Source organism: Candoia aspera, chromosome 3, assembly GCF_035149785.1.
Source record: "Candoia aspera isolate rCanAsp1 chromosome 3, rCanAsp1.hap2, whole genome shotgun sequence".
Lineage (NCBI taxonomy): Eukaryota > Metazoa > Chordata > Lepidosauria > Squamata > Boidae > Candoia > Candoia aspera.
The window spans coordinates 73,974,369-73,996,585 of NC_086155.1; the positions used below are offsets into that span (position 1 = coordinate 73,974,369).

At 37.8% G+C, this 22,217-nt stretch overlaps 1 protein-coding gene across 1 annotated transcript in view; it reads right to left on the bottom strand.

The window, feature by feature from the left end:
• Positions 1–13,710, bottom strand: part of LRRIQ3 (leucine rich repeats and IQ motif containing 3) — a 48,071-nt gene extending 34,361 nt beyond the window's left edge. The window contains exons 1-3 of the mRNA XM_063299860.1: positions 13,440–13,710; positions 11,295–11,618; positions 8,134–8,267 (exon numbers count right to left, since the gene is read on the bottom strand). Of these exons, the coding sequence (XP_063155930.1) occupies positions 8,134–8,267; positions 11,295–11,618; positions 13,440–13,703 (722 nt within the window). The 5' untranslated portion in view covers positions 13,704–13,710. The remainder of the gene's footprint in view (positions 1–8,133; positions 8,268–11,294; positions 11,619–13,439) is intronic.
• Between the last annotated feature and the right edge of the window lie 8,507 nt (positions 13,711–22,217).

Genomic DNA, 22,217 nt, shown 5'->3' on the forward strand with positions numbered 1-22,217 from the left:
CCTCAGCATTCAACAACAAAAGCCCTTGACTTTTTTTTAGCTTACTAATGTATGCGCTGCTGCATAATCTGAGAGTCACCTGACTATGCAGGAATCTTATTTAGAAATGGCCCCATTTTACTTCCAAGCTGAGGGGCATTCTTATATATCCTATAACGATAACGCACAGGAGCTAAAATAATGCCTCATTAAAATAATACAATAATATGCAGTGCATATTCAGGAACTTAAGTGTTTCGCAGTTCAACTGAGTAGTATTTGTTTAATGGGCTAGGATCTATAATTAGACAGACATTTCAACTGTACACTGAAATACCAAATATGAATATCTGTACAACTAAAACTTCTTCCTCATCCAACAATCTTGTCAGCTTTCTCAGGGATATAGCATATTTTATAAATTTACTCATAGCTCCCATTGAATGTTATGGGCTTTAGTTCAAATTTCATTTGAATCAAAATTATTTGTATTTACTTTATAATGTATAGCTGCCCAACTTACAAAATGCAACTCTGGGGGAGCTAACAAGGGATTAAAAGCAAAACAAGGTAAACAGTAAACATAAAAGAATCACAACACAATGTAAAACAACGTAAACAACAGAATATATCATATTCAAAAGGTTAAGCCCATTTTTCCAGATGGGCTTATCCAATGTCCTAACCGAGGACTCAGGGGAAAACTGTAAGACTTTTTAAAGCCTTACAGAAGGCCAGCAGGGTTAGAGCCATCTGAACCTCAGGGGATATGCTGTTCCAAAGGGCAAGCACCTTGGCAGAGAAGGCACACTTCCTGGGTCTCATTAAATGGCAATTCTACCAATGGTTATTATAGAGCATAGGATTATATTGGGTAGCCTTCACCGGACCAGCAATTCAGCCTCCCACTTCTCCCAACTTCAAAATATGGATAATAATACAATCCATCTTATAGGGCTGTTATAAGAATGACCAGGGGAATTACACTTTTCAACTTAAGTCTTTAACTTGATACAGATTTGAGGATGATGCCAGCACTTACCCTGATCAATATCACAGTGGCTAGGAAATCAATATTAACTGTCTTTATAATCATCTTATTTATCTAGTTTCAGCCTAAAGGTTCACAAGTGGTCACAGAAATGTTTACTTAACTAACCTTGTTTCCTAAAAGGATCATGACAGTTTAGCACCTAAGTGTACTCTTGTGAAGTTATGCTAACAGAGAAGGGACAATAATAATATGGAATTTTTTAAAACAAATTAGCACAATGGATAAACATTCCATTATTATGTGTGTGAAAGCATACCATTATGATTGTCATTTCAGTCTTAAAATATGTGTGCTTGTAATATCACTGTTATACTCCTAAAATACCAGAGCTGCAGAAAAAAGTGAATGACAGAGCTGCATTTCTATTTAAATTTTTCAACATTGTCTGTAGATACACAGCATGGTGCCAACATGTAAAGGCATGCATTTTATATTACATATCTTCTGTACTCACTCTAAAATGCATTGGGCTCATGAAAGTGCAACCTGAAGACATTAGTTAAAAACAAGTAAATTGTCACTTCCTTAAAGAAAATGTGACCTTCTGCCAAAATGATGCAGTATCTGTCACTCTTCATCAAAATAATAGCTTGAAAAGTTTATTGTTGAAGTATTTCATTTTTCTTGCCAAATAATGGTGTGTTATCAAGCAAGATGGCTGTCAACATTCAGTCTTATTTTAAGCAATACGATATATAGACAAGCAGTTATAACATGATTACACGGCTTTCTATTCTAAATGTTCTCAATTTTCCAAGAAGCCTCTTCAGGAAAACAAATAAACTCTTAGAAATTTATGGCAACCTCTCCAATCTGGCAATGTCCAGATATGTTAGGACTACAATTCCTAACATTCGCAAGCTGGCTAAGAATACTAGGGGTGGTTGTTGTAATGCATCTCGAGCCTGCCAGCTTAAGGAAGGCCTTTATATAATAGTCAGCACCATTATGCAGCTACTTTTCAGTTTTTCTGTCACAGAACCACAGCAGCACCTCTGCTCCAACCTTTGCTGTGTTTGCTATTTCTTCCTTCTAATCCATTAAGCCCTCCTTCCCAGCCACTGGTGCTTCTTCATTCACTCCTGCAGGTCAGCCCTCAAACATGAAGACATTATTGCAAAGCTGCATTACTTTTCTGTCCTCTTCCTGGTGTCTCTCAGTTTCAGCATATCTCTGAAAGTGGAGACGATTCAGGAGTTTGTCCCTGTAGTACAGCCTTATGGCAGATTTAATGATTCCTTTTCTTGAACTGCCAAGAAGGTCTACCTGAACTCTTCAAAGAAAAATATATGCAGTTCCTGAGCTAGTTGGGCTGCCTGAGTCCTATACAAATGACCAGCCAATCCAGCACAATGAGATTCATTGATCTAAACTGACAACCTTTCTAATCTTACTCAGTATAAGATGCTGGAATTGATGGAGTGTATTTTGACAGATGTGGTTTGCTTGGTTTCTGAATGCTTCACAGAGCACCATCTGTGTACAAATAATACAAAGGCACAAGTCAGTGCTTTTCATCTTATAAATTATGATGCCAAGCATGAATTTACCATCATCTGGTTCGGGGTATAGTTCACCCAGTACATAAATTCAGAATATCTTGGAGAATATACTTTCTTTCAGAGATCACACTGAAAAGACCCAAGCAACTTTAATATTGAGAATAACACTCCAGCAAGTCATTCTCTTCACCTTGTCACACTTACCACAAATGCATACTATGCATACTGCATCCCATTAAGTGGTGTCACTACACCCATTGCTGCTTTGTGGTAGCATATTATCTTTGACATACAATAAGAAATTAAGATATCTATTTAAAAGTATAGGAAGCAGCACCAGACAAAAATAACAATGAAAAATCAAACTTGTATATATACAAAATTGCACTCAAATCAACAATGCTAATATTTTGTTCCTCTTCTCCAGTTCTCAGAGAATTGTGCTTGTAGAAGCTAGATTCTATACGTCATAAATTTGATGCCGTGACTGAAAAATTCACAACTATAATGTTGTTTGTGTGGTCATATAATCAATCAAATAAAGTGACTTAAATATTCATGAGAAGCATTTTAACAGTTTTCAGTAAACCATAATGGATGGACATTTCCAAATCTAATTTCAGACTTCCACCAAGTAAAAATCTTATGACGCAAGATTTCCAGATCTGTGCTGCAGCAATCTAGATGACCAATAGATGTCAGCAAATAAGCACCTAATAAAACTCTCTTTTCTACCCTCTAGTAGTCATCAGGCTTATTACAGCCCAGATCTGGTGGCACTATTATAATGGATACAATATAATACACTAAATAGGCCTTAGAAAAATTAAAGAGAATATTACTTAAATATTACTTAAATTCTTAATTTTATAAAGTTTACTATTTGCTTCCATCCATATTTATAGATTTAGAGCCAAGCACACATTTATCACACCAAAAGAAGCTGTAAAACAAGACTCTATTGAGAATGCCTAATTCAGAAGGTAGAGGTAATTACATGCAAAACTGCAGCAAAGGGCTTTTTCTCTCCATTGGCTCTTTCTGCTGATCTTCTCTGTCCATTACAGCTGATCAGTTCTGTCTACTGCACCTGCTTTTAAGCACTTAGGAAGCATTACACAGCAATCCTAAAGCCAGTCAAAGGGCTGCTGGAACCATAAGGAACATGATTTTGTTGAGAAAGTAGTGCATCTGCCCTGGAGGTCCTTTGATGTGCTTATAGAAATTTCTGCTGCTTGTTTAACTGGCAATGGGGCATTTTGTGAATATGTCAAGGTAGGATGTGGTATCCAAAACACCTTCATTTCCCAACCCTTCTATGAATCAGGCTTGAAGCCTCAGCAATGACATACTGGTATTCTTATTTTCCATCCCATCAGGAAATTGGAGAAATAAAATAATAACAATGACAAGGAATATGCTCCTCCTGCTTGCTTGGCCAAAGAAACTGCTAAGCTTAGGAAATGGCAGTTCTTACATTCTAGGTTTTTACATATACCTTTCTTCTCAATATTGGTAAAGAAGAAAAAAGGTAACAGAAATACAGGGCAGGGAAGAGTAAACAGTAGCTACTTTTTCCATCTGTTTGAACACAAGCCCCTTCAATCTTCTGCCTGTCTCTAGAAAAATTTCAGAAATGTGAAAAGTCACAACCTTACTTAATTATGGTATATTTGATATAATGAATATTACATGGAGCTAGGCCCTTCATTTCATACATATTAGACAATGAAGTTTTAAAGGATTCATTTACTCATGTTTTAAGATAACATTTGAGAAAAATTATCATTAAGAATCTAAAGCCAATTCTGCCTGCTAGAAATCTGCTTGACTACTTTTGCTGGATATAGTTTATATTATGTGCATTAATTAAATATCTCACTGTATACTTCGTAGAATCAACTGTTTTGCACTACTCAATATTAATACCAAACATTAATTGGTGTGTTAGAGAAACATATGCAGTTGAGTAGGGCAGAGTGGTTACCATATGTGCATTTGCTCATAGACCAATATAGTTGGAGACATTTTCCTTTCTGACTAAAACTAGCAAGGCTCTATCTTTCCTCACAATACAATGGTTAGTGTTGAAATTTAATGTTAGAAGTACTGAGAAAGCACTATTTACATGAGTGTCCCATTTCTCCTCTCAAATCTTTGGTGTAATCTTCAAAGCATCCTTGTTTTTAAAAAACTGGTAATGCAATTTGTACCAAAATTTAGTATTCATCCTTCTCGGAAGTAACTGTCTACAGTGTTTAAGAAATTATTATTGAACTGATTAATTCACATATTGATTTATATTTTTTATCTGCTTAACTGTCCCATTTCATGATAACATGGTTTCTGTTAGTTGGTTCTGACTACCTTATCTATTATAATTTATTTATACAACATCTAGGTATCACTAACCAGAACAGTTGCTTATGGCTACTTTCTATACTTAGCCCTGTGTCATGGCCCAGAACTCAGACTCTAACTCTGAAGGAGCTGTTCCAGCTGAAGCAGTGGAGTATCAGCCTCAGGAGACACCAAGCCAGGAATCACCTGAAGCTGAACACAGGCACCATGGGAACAGCTGGAGCAGTCAGATGATGAGGTACTGCCTCCAAGCCCTTGAACTCGGCAAGTAGAGAGGAGAGCAGAGCAAAGACTCTCAATGAGGCTCCTTGCCAAGCAAGGGAGTCGCTCTCTTAATTAAAGACAGCTGGCCGCAGCCTGATTTAAGGGGCAGCCCTGACCCCTGTTTCTCCATTGGAAACAGCTGTCTGATTTTCTGCTCTGGCATGTCATTTCTGCAAATTCTGCTTGTGAAACTCTGACCTTGGAGTGCATGACAAACCTGACCTGGCTCTCTGAATTTTGGAATGGATTTTGCCTTCTCTTCTGCATGCTCCTATTGAAAGCGAAACCACCCAGGCAAGCTTACTTTCAAGAGATATGGTTGATTTATATTTCTTCCCTTGTCTGCTGTTAACTGCTCAGCTTTGAGTAAGTTGCTTTCCTCATATAGTAACTGTGTGTGTGACTTTGTGACCTGAAACAGGACAGCCCTGGATATAACCACATGTGTTCTATATTCAAGTATGCTTAATTATAAACAGACACTGGATGGATATTTTGTTGGCCACACCACTTAGGTGAAGGAGAAAATATTTGAACCCATCTCAGGGTTTAGCATATCATAAAAAAAAGTCCTACCTGAATATATCTTGTCTTAAATCACTTAGGGTCCTATCATAAGTCATTTTACTTACCTGGGAATTAACATCACTGCACTTGGTGGGATTTACTTCTGAGAAAGCACTTACAGGATTATATTGTTAGTACATTTGTGGGAAAAACAATATCTGAATTAGGGAGTTCCTCACAGTTTAGACATTTTAATTAATATAGACTTTTTCTCACTTGTACCTAAACATGCCCTGGCAACTTTTTTTTTTTTTTTTGCTGTGTCCACATGACATTGCTTTCATTTTTCTCTCCATTCCTTAAGTAAGACAGGCTTAAATTTTTCTTTACTGTACTGATATTAAAAATAGTTATTCATTATGAATGCTTTTATGCTGCTTCTGTTTATATTTTAAAATACTTGCAAGCAGCAAAATACAAATACAGTAATAGTAATCATAAAACAAAACAGAGTCATAAAAATGGTAATACTTCAGTCATAATAATTTATAATCCCATCATAATAAAACGGCCAGACAGTATCAGACTCTCCCATCACACACCCAGGTACTTATTACTCATCATACTTCAGTCCCCAAACATGTGCTGGAAAAAACCACCTCTTCCAAAACCTTTCTGAATACCAGGGGTGAGTATGCAGATATTATATATGAGGAAAGGAAATTCCATAGAAGGGGAGCGTTTGCAAAAAATGCTTTGTGTGAGGTGGTAGGGGGACTTCCACCCAGAATTCTCTGAAAACACACCTTTGGCATTTGGAGTAAGCAGTCTCATGGGTAACCACACCTAGGTCATGTAGGACTTTGGAGCTTGTAATCAGTATCTTGAATTGAACCCAGAATCAAACAAAAAAACCAATGCAGCTCTTGCCATATTGGTGGTGCATGATAATATTGGGTTGTCCCTGTTAACCTGTCAGCTGCTGCATTTTACACTACTTGCAATTATTTTCCTCTTTATTCCAACACCATCTAAAGGCAGGTTCAAGATGTATAAAATCTATCAGGCTTTTCCATCCATTATTCTGCTGATTCAAATATGGGTCAATAGCACTTCAGCTTAAATTTTTACTGTCAGTACTGGTGTTAAAATAATACTACATACACACCCAATTCCAAGACTGTCTAAAACCAGGAGTGTTTCACCACCTTTCACAAAGGTGTGTGACATTCTCTAGGCTTTGTCATTCATTACCTTGGAGGAAAGTTAGGTAACTGATGTGATTAAATACAGACCCATCGAAGGAAAGAAATTTCATCCTGCTGTGGCTGTCTGTTGATTCAAAGATAGGTGATAAGTATTTCAACTTAGCAAAGGAGAAAGGTTCTGTGGCACACCCGTTTTGATGTTGGCCAATTCCTACTTCTCAGAAAATATAAATTACCATGTGGTATTTTATATCATATATAAAATGTGACACAGAAATGACACATTCAGGATCAGACAGCCCAATTGTAATTATTTGTTTTCAGTGAATAGAGATGCTTATCATTTAGTTCTTATTTGAACTTTTCCTTTAAAAATCCGTAATTACTTGGTATCTAATGACTCTAACTGTAATTTTTGTATTAATGTTCTTTCTAGAAACAATGGCAAATGTTACGATTGTTATAGACATTAATGTATTCATAATAATTCCAGTTGGATTTCAATTGTAGCCACTTCACACAGCAGTTGTAAAGCTAGTTTAGAAAAGTGTAAATTGCACAAACCAAAATAAATAATGACTGTACTGTATATAATTTCAACTTACTTGCTTTGAGCACAAAAAAGAAAAACCTCAGAAACCCTTATCAAGTAGAAATGGCAGAATTTTACAGTACATATTATGTCTGGGGACACACATTGCTTTTGTGTGTGTTTTCTAATTAACAATTCTATCTCACAGATTTGTTTCAGTTTACACAATAACCTTAAGCATTCAATCTTAAAATGAGAGCAAGTATGTTAGTGCCGTCAAGACTAACTAGATAGCTAGTAGAAAGCTATCTAGTTAGAATATCTTTGCTACACCAACTGGTTTTTCAGCACAAACATTTCATTATATAAATGTTTATAGAGCAGCAAGAACATTGGTGGAAGTGTTCAGAATTAAAGTAATACCAATTTTTAGTGGCTTAACTCTGTGATTGTAATAGATACAATCTAGAACTATTAAAATCAGTGCACTTTCCAAAAGCTATTAGTGGGTATGCAAATTGTAGAGTCTTGTTCTCACAATACTGAAATAACAAATGACAGCAAAACTCTTTAATCAATGAATCAACAATTATATCTTTCAGTTCTAAATCATTCAGTTAAAATCTGCTCAGGATTTCTCCATATACATTTGACAAGGCAACTTGAATTAGATACTGGTCTGCATGAAAATATCACCTATTAAAATTAAATAAAAAATAAACTTACCACAACATTTTTCTGACTAAATATCCTCTGATCCACCTCTGTATAATCAAGATTGGTGAATGATGTACTAGAACATGATTGATCTTGGAAATTATATTTCTTACTGTTTTCATTTCTTCCTGAAATGTAGTATCCTAAAAATAAAACAAAGCAATATAGCAATGTTCTATCAAATTGCATTATAACCAACTATGCTTTAAAACATGTATTTTAAATGATATTTCTGAAAGCAATTATTTTGGATAAAGCATCCTAGCTATTTTGTTTTGGCTTATAATTTTATGTATTTTGGTAATAGATTGCCTTTATGTAAACCTCTGTAACTGAACTCCTAAGAGATCATAAATTTCTTCCATTCTCTGGTTATAGTTCCATTTATCATAGGAACAGACATATACATCATTCTTCTTTTGCAAGAGGCACTTCATATATTTTTGCTGTACCATGCAGCAGTTTTCTTTCCATTTTAGTTTACCTGGCTTTTGTCAATAGCTGTCAAAACCAGAAGCAGGGATACTCACAAGTTAGAAGTTGATGCTAAGTACTAAGCAACAGTAACAAATTCAGTAGAAACGGTACTTTCCACACTGTTAGCAGGATGGATATAATGAATTATAATTCATCACTGACTAGATTTTCACTGATGCATATAAGGTCCTAACTTATCTATTTGGTATGCACAGCTATCCTAAAGGACAATGTAAAGGTATTTTTCAGATCCCATTTGTACAAATCTGTTCTTATTTTATGTCTGATTGGGATTGGTAGCACAATGCCCAAGAACATTGCTCTACCCCTGAATATCATCTGGGTGCATGGGATCTATGCCTGTTAATTTAAGAACAATCTTTGCTAAATTGTTTAACAATGTATATTTAATGTGTGGGGGGTGGGGGTGTATACTTATAGCATGAATGTTCTTCCATGAATCCCAGAAATGCATAAATATCTTGTTCTTGACTATTTTGAAGTGTAGTATTTTGTCTGTACAAGTATTTCATGAATAAAGATTCAACAGGGATTTTTATGAATAGCACTTTTTACTCAGTGAAGAATTTGGTACTTCAGAATTCAAACATAATCAATTAAAAATATTGTTGCCTTTCTGTATTTAAGCATTCTAATAAATAAATGTTTATTAGCATATGTCATCAGAAATGTGACCCATTTTTACTGGAAGCAAACTTCAAAGCAATAAAATTTTATATGGTATTCACTGAAATTGAGCTGAGTCAGGATTCATCTTTTCACAGAAAGTGAAATTGTAAACTTTGTCTGCAAATCCATTCCACCGTTTATAAAACTGCTGATCATTTGAAGTGTAGCAAAGTCACTTAATTTTCTGAACATGAGATAGTACTATAATAACCTGGAATTAATATCAGTTTATCACAGGGAATAAAAATATATCAGATTAATGTCTAATTCCAGATCCAGATCCTTCCTCAGAGTTGGTCTCCAAGCAGAGGGAGAAGTTGAGGCCTACCATACAGTGGTGCTTAAAAGTTTGTGAAACCCTTTTGAATTTTTATATTTTCTGCATAAATATGACATGTCATCTGTTCTCCACACATCCTAAAATTAGATAAAGAGAACCCAATTAAACAAGTAAAAAACACTATACTTGTTCATTTATTTGTTGAGGAAAATAATCCAAGCTACATATTTGTGTGAGGCAAAAGTATGTGAACCTTTGCTTTCAGTAACTGTTGTGCCCCTCTTGGGCAGCAATAACTGCTGCTAATTGTTTCCAATAACCGTTAATCAGTCCTGCACATCGACCTGGAGGAATTTGAGCCCATTCCTCTTTACGGAATACCTTCAACTCAGGGATCTTGGTGGGCTTCCGCCCGCTTCGGGTCCTTCCACAACATTTCTCTAGGATTAAGGTCTGGACTTTGACTCAGCCATTTCAAAATAAACTTCCTTCTGCTTTAACCATTCTTTGGACATATGACTTGTGTGTTTTGGGCCGTTGTCTTGCTGCATGACCTACTTTGTCTTGAGCTTCAGTTCACAGACAGATACCCTAACATTTTCCTATAGAACTTGCTGCTACAATTCAAAATTCATAGTTCCATCAATGACAGCAAGCCGTCCTGGTCCGAGGGCAGCAAAGCAAGCCCAAACTATGATACTGCCACCACATTTCACAGATGGGTTAAGGTTCTTATGCTGGAATGCAGCATTTGCCTTTTGCCAAACACAATGCTTTTCATTCAAGCCAAAAAGTTCTACTTTGGTCTCATTCGTCCATAGAATGTTCTTCCAACAGCCTTCTGACTTATCCACATGGTCTTTTGCAAACTGTAAACAGGCAGCAATGTTCTTTTTGGAGAGCAGTAACCTTTTCCTTGCAACTTTTATTACACAGGTCTCAGTTATTTAATGTTTGAATTTACAAGTGGGAATTTCAGGGCAAAGAATGGATGCACTGGAGGCAACTGTGGATCCTCTAAAGTCAAGGCTTCTTCATTTGCAGAAGATATCACAAGATCACCCATCCCTCTAGGCCAGCCTGGAGTTTGCATTAATAACTTGGCACTTATGTTAGAAGAATGGAAGACAGAAGAAAAATACCTCCCCTGTAATTCCAATCCTGAATGGTGCAAGGCAAGAAGACTTTGGAAATGGCAGGGAATCAACCACTTTGCATCTCTTCTATCTACTTAGGACAAAATCCTGTAATACTTACCAGAGATGGCTCCCAATTAATTCAATGCAATGTACTTCAGAAAAGCCAGATATAGGTATTAGGACTATGCTAAAAGCAACTCATGTAGAGTTATGACCACTTTCCACATTTTTTTTCTGAGAGAAGCAAATATTTCACAATAGCATTTCCCGGTCTTCTCTCTTAAGAGGCAGAATCTCTGCTCACACTGAACATTAAATGCAAACATGTACTGGCTGGAACACAGGTAAACAGGCCCGCAACTAGGGTCTGTGTCACCTGGGACAAACATGGATTTCGCGCCCATTTTGGCACCCCCCCAGTGCTCATTTTGGCACCCCCCCCAGTGTGGTGCCCGGGGCACATGCCCCGGTTGACCTCCCCAGCTGCAGCCCTGCAGGTAAAGGCTACAGATTGTTACAATATACTTGAATCTTAGTATTCCTAGGAAGGCATACATAATAACATTAAATTACCCTATGTTTACCTTTCCAGAAAGAGGACAAAAGTCAACAAAAAAGTTCAGAGTAAATGGTTTGTACTTTTCAGGTAGTCTCCAACCTTCAGTTATTTCTTCATCAGAAATGACATAATAGTCCAGTGCTTTGAGTGAAAAAATGCTGTTAACAACAATGTGCCTATAGGCAATTTTCAAGCACAGTGGAGTGTTAAATAAGGTGAGTGCAGTAAGATTAGGGCAAAAAGATAATGAATGCACATTTTCCAGTGATGAAATTCCATTATCATGTAGATATAATAATTCTAAATTCTTCATGTGTTTCCAAAACATTGGACCAGGAAGTAATTCTAGCTGAAATAGTGTTGAAAGACAATTTTAAAAGGGAGAAAAAAAAGAAAAACAATTTAGTAAATATATTACTACACTTGAAGAGTACATAATTCTTCAAAATGCACAAACATCAAATCTGGTCTATAATTATTTAATATTCCAAAAGCTTGCCTTTTCAACTAAGAGGGAAAGCCCAGCCAGTGTCCGCTACATACTTCTAACTCTATAAAGGTTTCTAATACAAAAATGACACAATGGAGAACATTCATGATGGCTATGTCTAGACCAGTGTTTCTCGACCTTGGCAACTTTATGATGCATGCTGGCTGGGGATTCTGGGAGTTGAATTCCATGCATCTTAAAGTTGCCAAGATTGAGAACACAGGTCTAGGGGAAAAAGGGGGAGGGAGAATCACCAAAATAGCTAATTTAAAACTACAGGCAATCGACAATGCCTACAGCAATTGACAGTGCTATAACAATGTACAGTATCAGTTAAAGGGAATGGGTGGAATTCCAGAAATGAAGCAGTGAACTCTCAGATTCACCAGGAGGATCTCCAGATATATGGGAACTTTAGAATTAGAATGATCCAAAAAACTTCCTGAAATTACAAAATTTGCCTACAGCACTTTTTTTAAAGGAGCATCAAGAGATTTATTAGAAATTATTAACCTTCAAAGCTTAAAAAAAATGTATAATCAGCTCTACCTAGAGACTTCTAAGATATTTTTAATATAGGAATTATTTTTATAGAAGTTATAACATAAATTGTATATGGTCTACGTAGGCCATTCTATCTTGTATACATTTTAAGTTATGAATTTATTTCTTTATAGAAATAGTGAATTATCACTAAGTAAAGGAAATATCAACAAACAAAATGATGATAGAAAATGTATGTTCCATTATCTTAAAGTCCTGGACCAGAGTTGCATTGGTGTTCAAAGGCATGATTAGGATTCTCTATTCATATAACATTAGGATTCTCCTAACATTAGGATTTCTTCTTTCATTAGGATTCTTCTAACATTAGGATTTCTCCTAACATTAGGATTCTGTATTCATATAACACAGAGGGACAGAACCTGACGTCATCATCCTGAATCTGTAAACTTGACCATTCCAATGGAATGTCTAAAAAAAGAAGTAAAATTCCATCCTTCACAGAAATATGCAAATAAAAATAATGAAAAAATACAACAAGACATAAAAGAAGACAAAAATTGATCAGATATTTTTCAGGCTGCCATGAAAATAGTTATTTGGAGTGGGGTTATGAATTATCAAACGTTTTGAGCTAAAAGAAAATATATCAATTTATAATGCTTCAGCCAGTTAATTTTATCAACATTAAGCCTAGAAATAAAAATTTAAATACTGAAAATAATATGACTGACTGCCAGAGTCTTTGAATGTGTTTCTAATGAAATAAAACCTCGGTTCCCTTTAACCCATGGTCATCACACAGAAAGAGCCACTGAAATTTCACAGGAAATGTTACAATGTATATTAGTTTTCAACTAAGAAATACATATATTTCCAAAGATGCTCATTGGGCCAGTTATTCAATAACAGTTGGAATGACCAAAAGAATCGTAATTGATTTAATGATCCATATGCAGTTTCACTGGAAAACTCCATAATACTAAAACATGCCTAACTTGATGCAAACATTAAGAGTTGGTAAAATCAATAGTTAGCTATGCTGGGTATACAAAATGTCATGACTGTTGGTCATAACATTAATGAACACACCTAACACCACGAAAAGGGACCCTATGGCATGGCATAGATTAGATTATTTCAACAAATTAGACTTTTGAGGCTATTTCTACTCACCTGATTACTATGGAGATCCAATTTAATTAAATTAGTGCAATATCCAAGTGCATCAATATTTGTAAGGAAGTTACAAGACAAATCACATATTTTGAGTGAAAAGCAATATAGCATGCTTCGCAGATCATTTAGGTACTGTGCATGTAACCTAACCATAACAAGATATCGCAGCTTTTTTTCATCACTTTCATCAGCAGTTCGGCCATATTCAAGTAGTAGTTTTTCAGAAGCACAGACAAGGTATTCTAAAAATTCCTCCTCCATAGTTCTCTCTTTTATGGTTTATCCATGAAAGATCTAAAGGAGAAAAAGGATTACACAGCACATTACATTTATTCAACTTTCCTTTTAAAAAGGTCCTTCAAATACACAAAGTAAATATCCAACTGCTTGATACAATACCCCCTGCTTTATAAAAAGACCAGTCACAACAGGAAAGGGACGAAGAAAACATATCTAAGAGAGCATTTAAAAATCAGTAAACAACTGGGGGGGGATTCCATTTTACATTATCATATAAAACACAACAGACTTATGCCACCACAAATGGGGTAGAGAAATATTCTCAATTGAAAATTATTGATTTGTTTTATTATATGATGGATTTCCTTCCTGGATCAGGTGCACCCAAAGCAACAAACAAAAGAAGTAATATAATATAATGACACTTTAAAATTATGTAATTCAACCAATAAAAAAATGTATTTCTAGAGCTTTGGAATAATATATGTGTTTTTTTGATCATATGGCTATTTTATTGATGATATACTGTAGATAGCCATATGATCAATAAAACACATAAATTAAAAACCATTTGAAACAAATTTCACTTTAAAGCTTTCCAAATCCTGAAAATGAATAGACAGATTATTTCATAAAATTATACTTGTCAGAGGGTTTCAAGGTATAGGGATTCTATTGAGAAGCCCAACTCACCTCAGAGGACTATTGTTGTGGGGAAAATAGGAGAAGGAAGGAGTATTAGGTATGTTCGCCGCCTTGAGTTGTTTATAAAAATAATAAAGGCAGGATAAAAAATAAGTGTTCCACAATCTACAAAGGTTGTATCCATGGCTTCAAAATGGCTACTTAAAGAATCATGTTTTTTTTTAATGCTGTTTACCATTCTATTTATTTATGTATTTGTTTTTATTCATTATTCAGGCTTATATGTCACTTCACAACCAGCTCTTAAGTAGTATACACTCCAATTCAGTAAACAGATTTGACAATACAGTAACAGAATACAAACACTAATATAATTCAAACCATACTATGCCAAGGAATAAGATACTGAAAAGAGCTAAACTACTGCAGAGGGGATTCCCACCTCTCAAATCAGTCCCCAAAGACTTCCTAGAACAGCCAGATATAGTTTCCTAAATGCCAAAACGTTGGTACTGAAATACAACCTCTATTATTCCTGAATTTCATGAACTTAAGCCAGCAACCTTTTCAAGTGTGAAACTAAACTGGCAAAAGGAAGACCTAGGTTCTTGTCCACTATCAGTCACAGAAGCTAACTAACTATTGGTCAGTCATTCCTAACTCATAGAGGAGGGAGTGCTATGTATACTATTTTGAGCTCCTGAAGAAAAGATGGGATATCAATCAAATAAATAAATAAATAACCATTGTTGTTGTTTATTCGTTCAGTTGCTTCCGACTCTTCATGACTTCATGACCCAGCCCACGCCAGAGCTTCCTGTCAGCTGTCAACACCCCCAGCTCCCCCAGGGATGAGTCCGTCACGTCTAGAATACCATCCATTCATCTTGCCCTTGGTTGGCCCCTCTTCCTTTTGCCTTCCACTCATCAGCATCTTCTCCAGGGTGTCCTGTCTTCTCATTATGTGGCCAAAGTATTTCAGTTTTGCCTTTAATATCATTCCCTCAAGTGAGCAGTCTGGCTTTATTTCCTGGAGGATGGACTGGTTTGATCTTCTGGCAGTCCAAGGCACTCTCAGAATTTTCCTCCAACACCACAGATCAAAAGCATCTATCTTCCTTCTCTCAGCCTTCCTTATGGTCCAGCTCTCGCAGCCATATGTTACTACGGGGAACACCATTGCTTTAACAATGCGGACCTTTGTTGTCAGTGTGATGTCTCTGCTCTTAACTCTTTTATTGAGATTTCTCATTGCTCTTCTCCCAAGGATTAAACGTCTTCTGATTTCCTGACTGCAGTCAGCATCTGCAGTAATCTTTGCACCTAGAAATACAAAGTCTTTCACTGCCTCTACATTTTCTCCCTCTATTTGCCAGTTCTCAATCAAGCTGGTTGCCATAATCTTGGTTTTTTTGAGGTTTAGCTGCAAGCCAGCTTTTGTACTTTCTTCTTTCACTTTCATCATAACGTTCCTCAGTTCCTCTTCGCTTTCAGCCATCAAAGTGGTATCATCTGCATGTTTGAGATGGTTAATGTTTCTTCCAGCAATTTTAACTCCAGCCTTGCATTCCTCAAGCCCAGCTTGTCGCATGATGTGTTCTGCATACAAGTTGAATAGGTAGGGTGAGAGTATACAGCCCTGCCGTACTCCTTTCCCAATCTTAAACCAGTCCGTTGTTCTGGGGTCTGTTCTTACTGTTGCTACTTGGTCGTTATACAGATTCTTCAGGAGGCAGACGAGATGACTTGGTATCCCCATACCACTAAGAACTGGCCACAATTTGTTATGGTCCACACAGTCAAAGGCTTTAGAATAGTCAATAAAACTGAAATAGATGTTTTTCTGAAACTCCTTGGCTTTTTCCATTATCCAGCGGATATTGGCAATTTGGTCCCTAGTTCCTCGGACTTTTCTAAACCCAGCTTGTACATCTGGCAATTCTTGCTCCATGAATTGCTGAAGTCTACCTTGCAGGATCTTGAGCATTACCTTACTGGCATGTGAAATGAGTGCCACTGTTCGATAGTTTGAACATTCTTTAGTGTTCCCCTTTTTTGGTATGGGGATATAAGTTGATTTTTTCCAGTCTGATGGCCATTCCTGTGTTTTCCAAATTTGCTGGCATATAGCATGCATTACCTTGACAGCGTGGGACATGGTGGCGCTGCGGGTTAAACCGCTGAGCTGTCGATCGGAAGGTCGGCGGTCCGAAACCGCGCGGCAGGGTGAGCTCCCGTTGCTCGTCCCAGCTCCTGCACACCAAGCAGTTCGAAAACATGCAAATGTGAGATTAATTGGTACCGCTTCGGCGGGAAGGTAACGGCATTCCGTGAGTCATGCTGGCCACATGACCCGGAAGTGTCCTATGGACAACGCCGGCTCCAAGGCTTTGAAACGGAGATGAGCACCGCCCCCTAGAGTCGGACACGACTGGACTTTACGTCAAGGGAAACCTTTACCTTTACTTACCTTGACAGCATCATCTTGCAAGATTTTGAACAGTTCAGCTGGGATGCCATCGTCTCCTGCTGCCTTGTTATTAGCAATGCTTCTTAAGGCCCATTCAACCTCACTCTTCAGGATGTCTGGCTCTAGCTCACTGACCACACCATCAAAGCTATCCCCAATATTGTTATCCTTCCTATACAGCTCTTCTGTATATTCTTGCCACCTTTTCTTAATCTCTTCTTCTTCTGTTAGGTCCTTGCTATCTATGTTTTTGATCATACCCAATTTTGCCTGGAATTTACCTCCGATGTTTCTAATTTTCTGGAAGAGGTCTCTTGTCCTTCCTATTCTATTGTCTTCTTGCACTTCCGTGCATTGCTTGTTTAAAAATAATTCCTTATCTCTTCTGGCTAACCTCTGGAATTTTGCATTTAATTGGGCATATCTCCCCCTATCACTGTTGCCTTTTGCTTTCCTTCTTTCTTGGGCTACTTCTAGTGTCTCAGCAGACAGCCATTTTGCCTTCTTGGTTTTCTCTTTCTTTGGGATGTATTTTGTTGCCGCCTCCTGAACAATGCTGCCAACTTCTGTCCAGAGTTCTTCCGGGACCCTATCTACTAAGTCCAGTCCCTTAAATCTATTCTTCACCTCTACTGCATATTCCTTAGGAATATTACTGAGCTCATATCTAGCTGATCTGTGGGTCTTCCCTAATCTCTTTAGTCTGATCCTAAATTGTGCAAGAAGTAGTTTGTGATCTGAACTACAGACAGCTCCAGGTCTTGTTTTTACCGACTGTATAGATGTCTGCCACCTTTGGCTGCAAAGGATGTAGTCAATCTGATTTCGGTGTTGTCCATCTGGTGAAGTCCATGTATAAAGCCATCTCTTAGGTTGTTGGAAGAGAGTGTTTGTTATGCAGAGGGAGTTGTCTTGGCAAAATTCTATCAGCCTATGTCCTGCTTTGTTTTGTTCTCCCAGGCCATGCTTACCTGTAATTCCAGGTGTCATTTGACTGCTCACCTTAGCATTCCAGTCTCCCGTGATGAAAATAACATCTCTTTTAGATGTGTTGTCTAGTAGATGCTGCAGATCCTCATAGAACTGATCTACTTCAGCTTCTTCAGCATCTGTGGTTGGGGTGTATATTTGGATCACTGTGATGTTAGATGGCTTGCCCTGAATTCGAATTGAGATCATTCTATCGTTTTTTGGATTGTATCCAAGAACTGCTTTAGCCACTTTGCTATTAATTATGAAGGCTACTCCATTTCTTCTGTGGTCCTCTTGTCCACAGTAGTAGATCTGGTGGTCATTTGATGTGAAGTCGCCCATTCCAGTCCATTTCAGTTCACTGACGCCCAAAATGTCTATCTTTCATCTTGACATCTCCCCAATAACCACATCCAATTTGCCCTGGCTCATAGATCTTACATTCCAGGTTCCAATGGTGTGTTGATCCTTAGAACATCGGATTCGCCGTTCACCACCAGCACCGTCGGCCGCTAGCCGTCCTTTCGGCTTTGAGCTAGCTGCACCGTCACGTCTGGGGCTAGTTGAACTCATCCTCTGTTCCTCCCCAGTAGCATTTTGACCATCTTCCGACCTGGGGGTCTCATCTTCCGATGGTATACCGACGTATCTCTGGTTGTACTGATCCATTGAGTTTTCACGGCAAGAATACTGGGGTGGGTTGCCATTACCTTCCCCAGGGATCGCATTTAGTCTGACCTCTCTGTTATGACCTTCCCGTCTTAGGTGGGCCTTCACGGTTTATCTCATGGCATCATTGAGGTACTCAAGCTCCAGCACCACGACAAGGTAACAATCCTTTGCTGAAGAAATAGCCATTATGCAATATCATATATTTAAACTTTGCAAACAGAAATTCAATATTCACATTTGAGATTTTCAGGATGTCCTGGCCTTTAATACTTAAAGTTGTAAATAAATCTGCCAGGCTTAACTTTAGTACTTAAAGTTATAAATTCAATCCAAATTTAATGCAAGTATAAGCAGACTCACCGAGCTGACAGTGTTGAAAAGAACAGCAACCAACAAAGAGAGAGAATCGAAAGTCAAAGCATGTAAAATCCCAAGGACAAGTCTTGACAGTTAGGACTTCCAAGACAGGAAGATCAGCATTGGTCCAGGAAACTTCCTAAGCCCTGATTTCTCCCTATAAACCAACAGTCTCTGATCCTGTCAAAGCACAGTGGTGTTGATCAGGTCTAACTGTCTTCAGGAGGTTATTTCTGAGAAGTCCTGACATGTTCAACTATCTCCCAGTGAAGCTGAGCACTTGTATGCCTCTTTGCTTCACATAACAGCATTCTTGAGGGTTAGGCTGAAAAGGCTCCTGTCTGGTTCAGTCTGCTGGGTCCAGAACAAGAATGATCAAGCCCATAGCAAAATGGCTGGAGACCACTGTTGAGTCTTGGGTCTTGACAGCACAGCATTTGCTTCTTGTAATTGCTCCCTCCTGGTCCTTTTCCTCACTCAGAAGGGCTATTACCAGGACATAACACAAAAGAATAGTGAAAGGTTTCAGCATTGATTTTAGGAGATAGAAGACCTTTACATAAAATGGGTATATTATCAGGAAAGAAATAAGGGAAAAAATACAATCTATTAAACTCCTGGTTAGAATGAAAGAGGTCTTGCAATTTCCAAGAGAAATAAGTTGGCCAACCTTAGAGTGCTGGAAAGGCTATCCTTGAAGAAAAAGCTTCTGAATGCCGTTTTTTCAGAAACAAAAAACTGGTTGTCCACAAATTGTGGTATTATCTACAAGTTTATAGTTTAGATGTGGTCCTTTAGATCAGTTATACTTTTGGGCTATTTGCTGGATGTCTACAACAATCTGCAGTATCTGTTCCATATAAGACTTGTTCTCTTTGGAAGATGATGCCCGGGTGGCCTCCCATTGCTGGACCCAGAAATGATACATCAGGGCATTTGAACATGACCAATAACTAGAGGTCAATATATTGGTGGTGATGCCAAAGTAGATTCACAGCTGACAGGATTCAGAAATGAAGCCAATAAAACCTCACTAGTGCCAGCCAGTACAATTTCTGAATTGAAGGACAGTAGGGCAGTAGACTATACTATAGTAACTGGATCAATGTTTCTGGCAGGAAAAACAGAAGTCACCCTGCTGATTCCTGAATTTCTGCTGCTTTGGTCTTACAACATTACACATAACATCTGATGGAATTACTGAGAAATGCAAGACAGATATGGGGTTATGACAGTATTAACAGGAATACTATAACCCGCTATGGTACCAGAAATGTTCGAAATAAATTTTTCCTTGAGCAAAGTCAGATGTTCCATGATCAAGTTATAAATCAGTTATAAATCCCAGGAGAAGTAGAGCTAATAAAATTCACCATTCTAAGGTAATGACAATCCATAGCAATTGCAGTAGACTATATTAGGAGAAACTTTATAGTCCAGAGAATAGTGAAACATAAATATCTGGATCACACTTGAGAACTTTATGATGTTAAAGGGAAGAAAGGTCCAGTATCTCTCCCTTTCAGCGTTGAAATGATGGAATTGGAGTCACAAGCCCAGGAGTAGTAATTATAAAATACGTTTCTACCATAGTATGTTTAGAAAGAAATGCTGGCTTGAATGTCTTCATCTTCTTTACTGAAATGTCAGTTCCATGTTTTAATATTGTTTCTTCTTGTGGAATCACTTATTTCTAGGTGGAAAGACTGCCACTGACTGCACCGGTGGCAGTGGTCAGATCATTTGGAATGGATGGGATTTCAAGTACGGAGTTGGTCTAGGTCCAGTAGGATCTCATGATTGCAACTGTGACTGTTTCATACTATTAGCTGGTTCTGCCACCATCAAAGCAATTAAAGTCAAGATGAGCAACTCCTTCAAGCCTGGTCGATGAAGATTCTCAGTCATCCAGGTGGAATTGTCGGTAGGTTGAGTCATGGCAACTGGATTTCTTTCTTTTTGGTTGAAACGTTTCGCTGCTTGTCCAAGCAGCTTCTTCAGTCTGGGCAAAGGTTGGTAAGGGGACCCCATATATGTCTTCCAGGGTGGTTGCATTGTCCCTACACCTGAATGGCTTGTTAATTGTGCCATGGAGGTGTGGATTGTCTTTGGGATGTCTTACTCCTAAATCCCTCACTCATCCCCAAGTGGATCGTTAAGAGTGGCCTTCCTGGTGAACTTGTGAAGTGGTCTTAATCTTTCTGGGGACTAATGAAAGAGCAGCATGAAAAATGGGGGACAAGTTGTGTCTGAGGCTTCCGCCACTATTGAGGAAAGGATTTTCAACTTTGGCATGAATGCATTCCTTAACCCCTCTCTCAAACCACCTATCTTCTCTGTCCAAAATGTGAACATTATTGTCCTCAAATGAGTGTCCTTTTTCTTTTAGATGAAGATAAGCTTCTGATTCTGGTCCTGTGGTGTTGCTCCTCCTGTGTTGGACCATCTTCTTGAGTAAAGGCTGTTTGGTTTCTCCAATGTAGAGCTTAGAACACTCCTCACTGCACTGGATTGCATATACTACATTGCTCCTCTTATGTTTCAGTGTTAGATCTTTAGGGTATGCAAGCCTCTGTCTCAGTGTGTTAGTGGGTTTGAAAAATACAGGTATGTGGTGTTTTCCAAATATCCATTTTATCCTTTCCGACACGCCGGCCATGTAAGGAATGACCAGGTTCTTCCGTTGACTCTGGGTCTCAGCTCTGTCTGCCATTGTTTTGGGTCTGGGGGTAGACTTAGATTTAATTCCTTCAAGCCTGTTTTATATATTTCTGGCAATAGACACAGGTATTGACTACATCACCTTCACTGAAGAGAAGGAAAAGTGAATGCCAATCTGTTGACAGAAGTCAATCAACTACATTACTTGGAGGACTTTCAAAATGACGTTCTAGCAATTATAAGCATCATGACATGGCATGAAGCCCAAGAGGCCAATAACTCTATTCCTTCATCTCAAAATTTGGTCTAGTGGTTAAGGTGCTGGGCTAGAAACCAGGAGACCGAGAGTTCTAGTCCCACCTTAGGCATGAAAGCCGGCTGGCTGACCTTGGGCCAGTCACTCTCTCTCAGCCCAACTCACCTCACAGGGTTGTTGTTGTGGGGAAAATAGGAGGAGGAGGAAGGAGTATTAGGTATGTTCCCCACCTTGAGTTATTTATACAAATAATAAAGGCGGGATAAAAATTAAATAATAATAATAATAGTCTTGTCTCCCTCTCTCTCACTGGAAAAAAAAGGCAAAAATAGAGGCAAAGAAGAATGGTAAGTACAAAAGTAGATAGAAATTTTTTTTAAAAGTTGAAAACAGAGACTTCAGCCATGCTGAAGAGTACAGAAGAGTTATCTATAATGGGAAGAGTGGGAAGAGTACAGAAAGTTATCTATAATGCTTATTTATTTACAATGCTTATAATTCA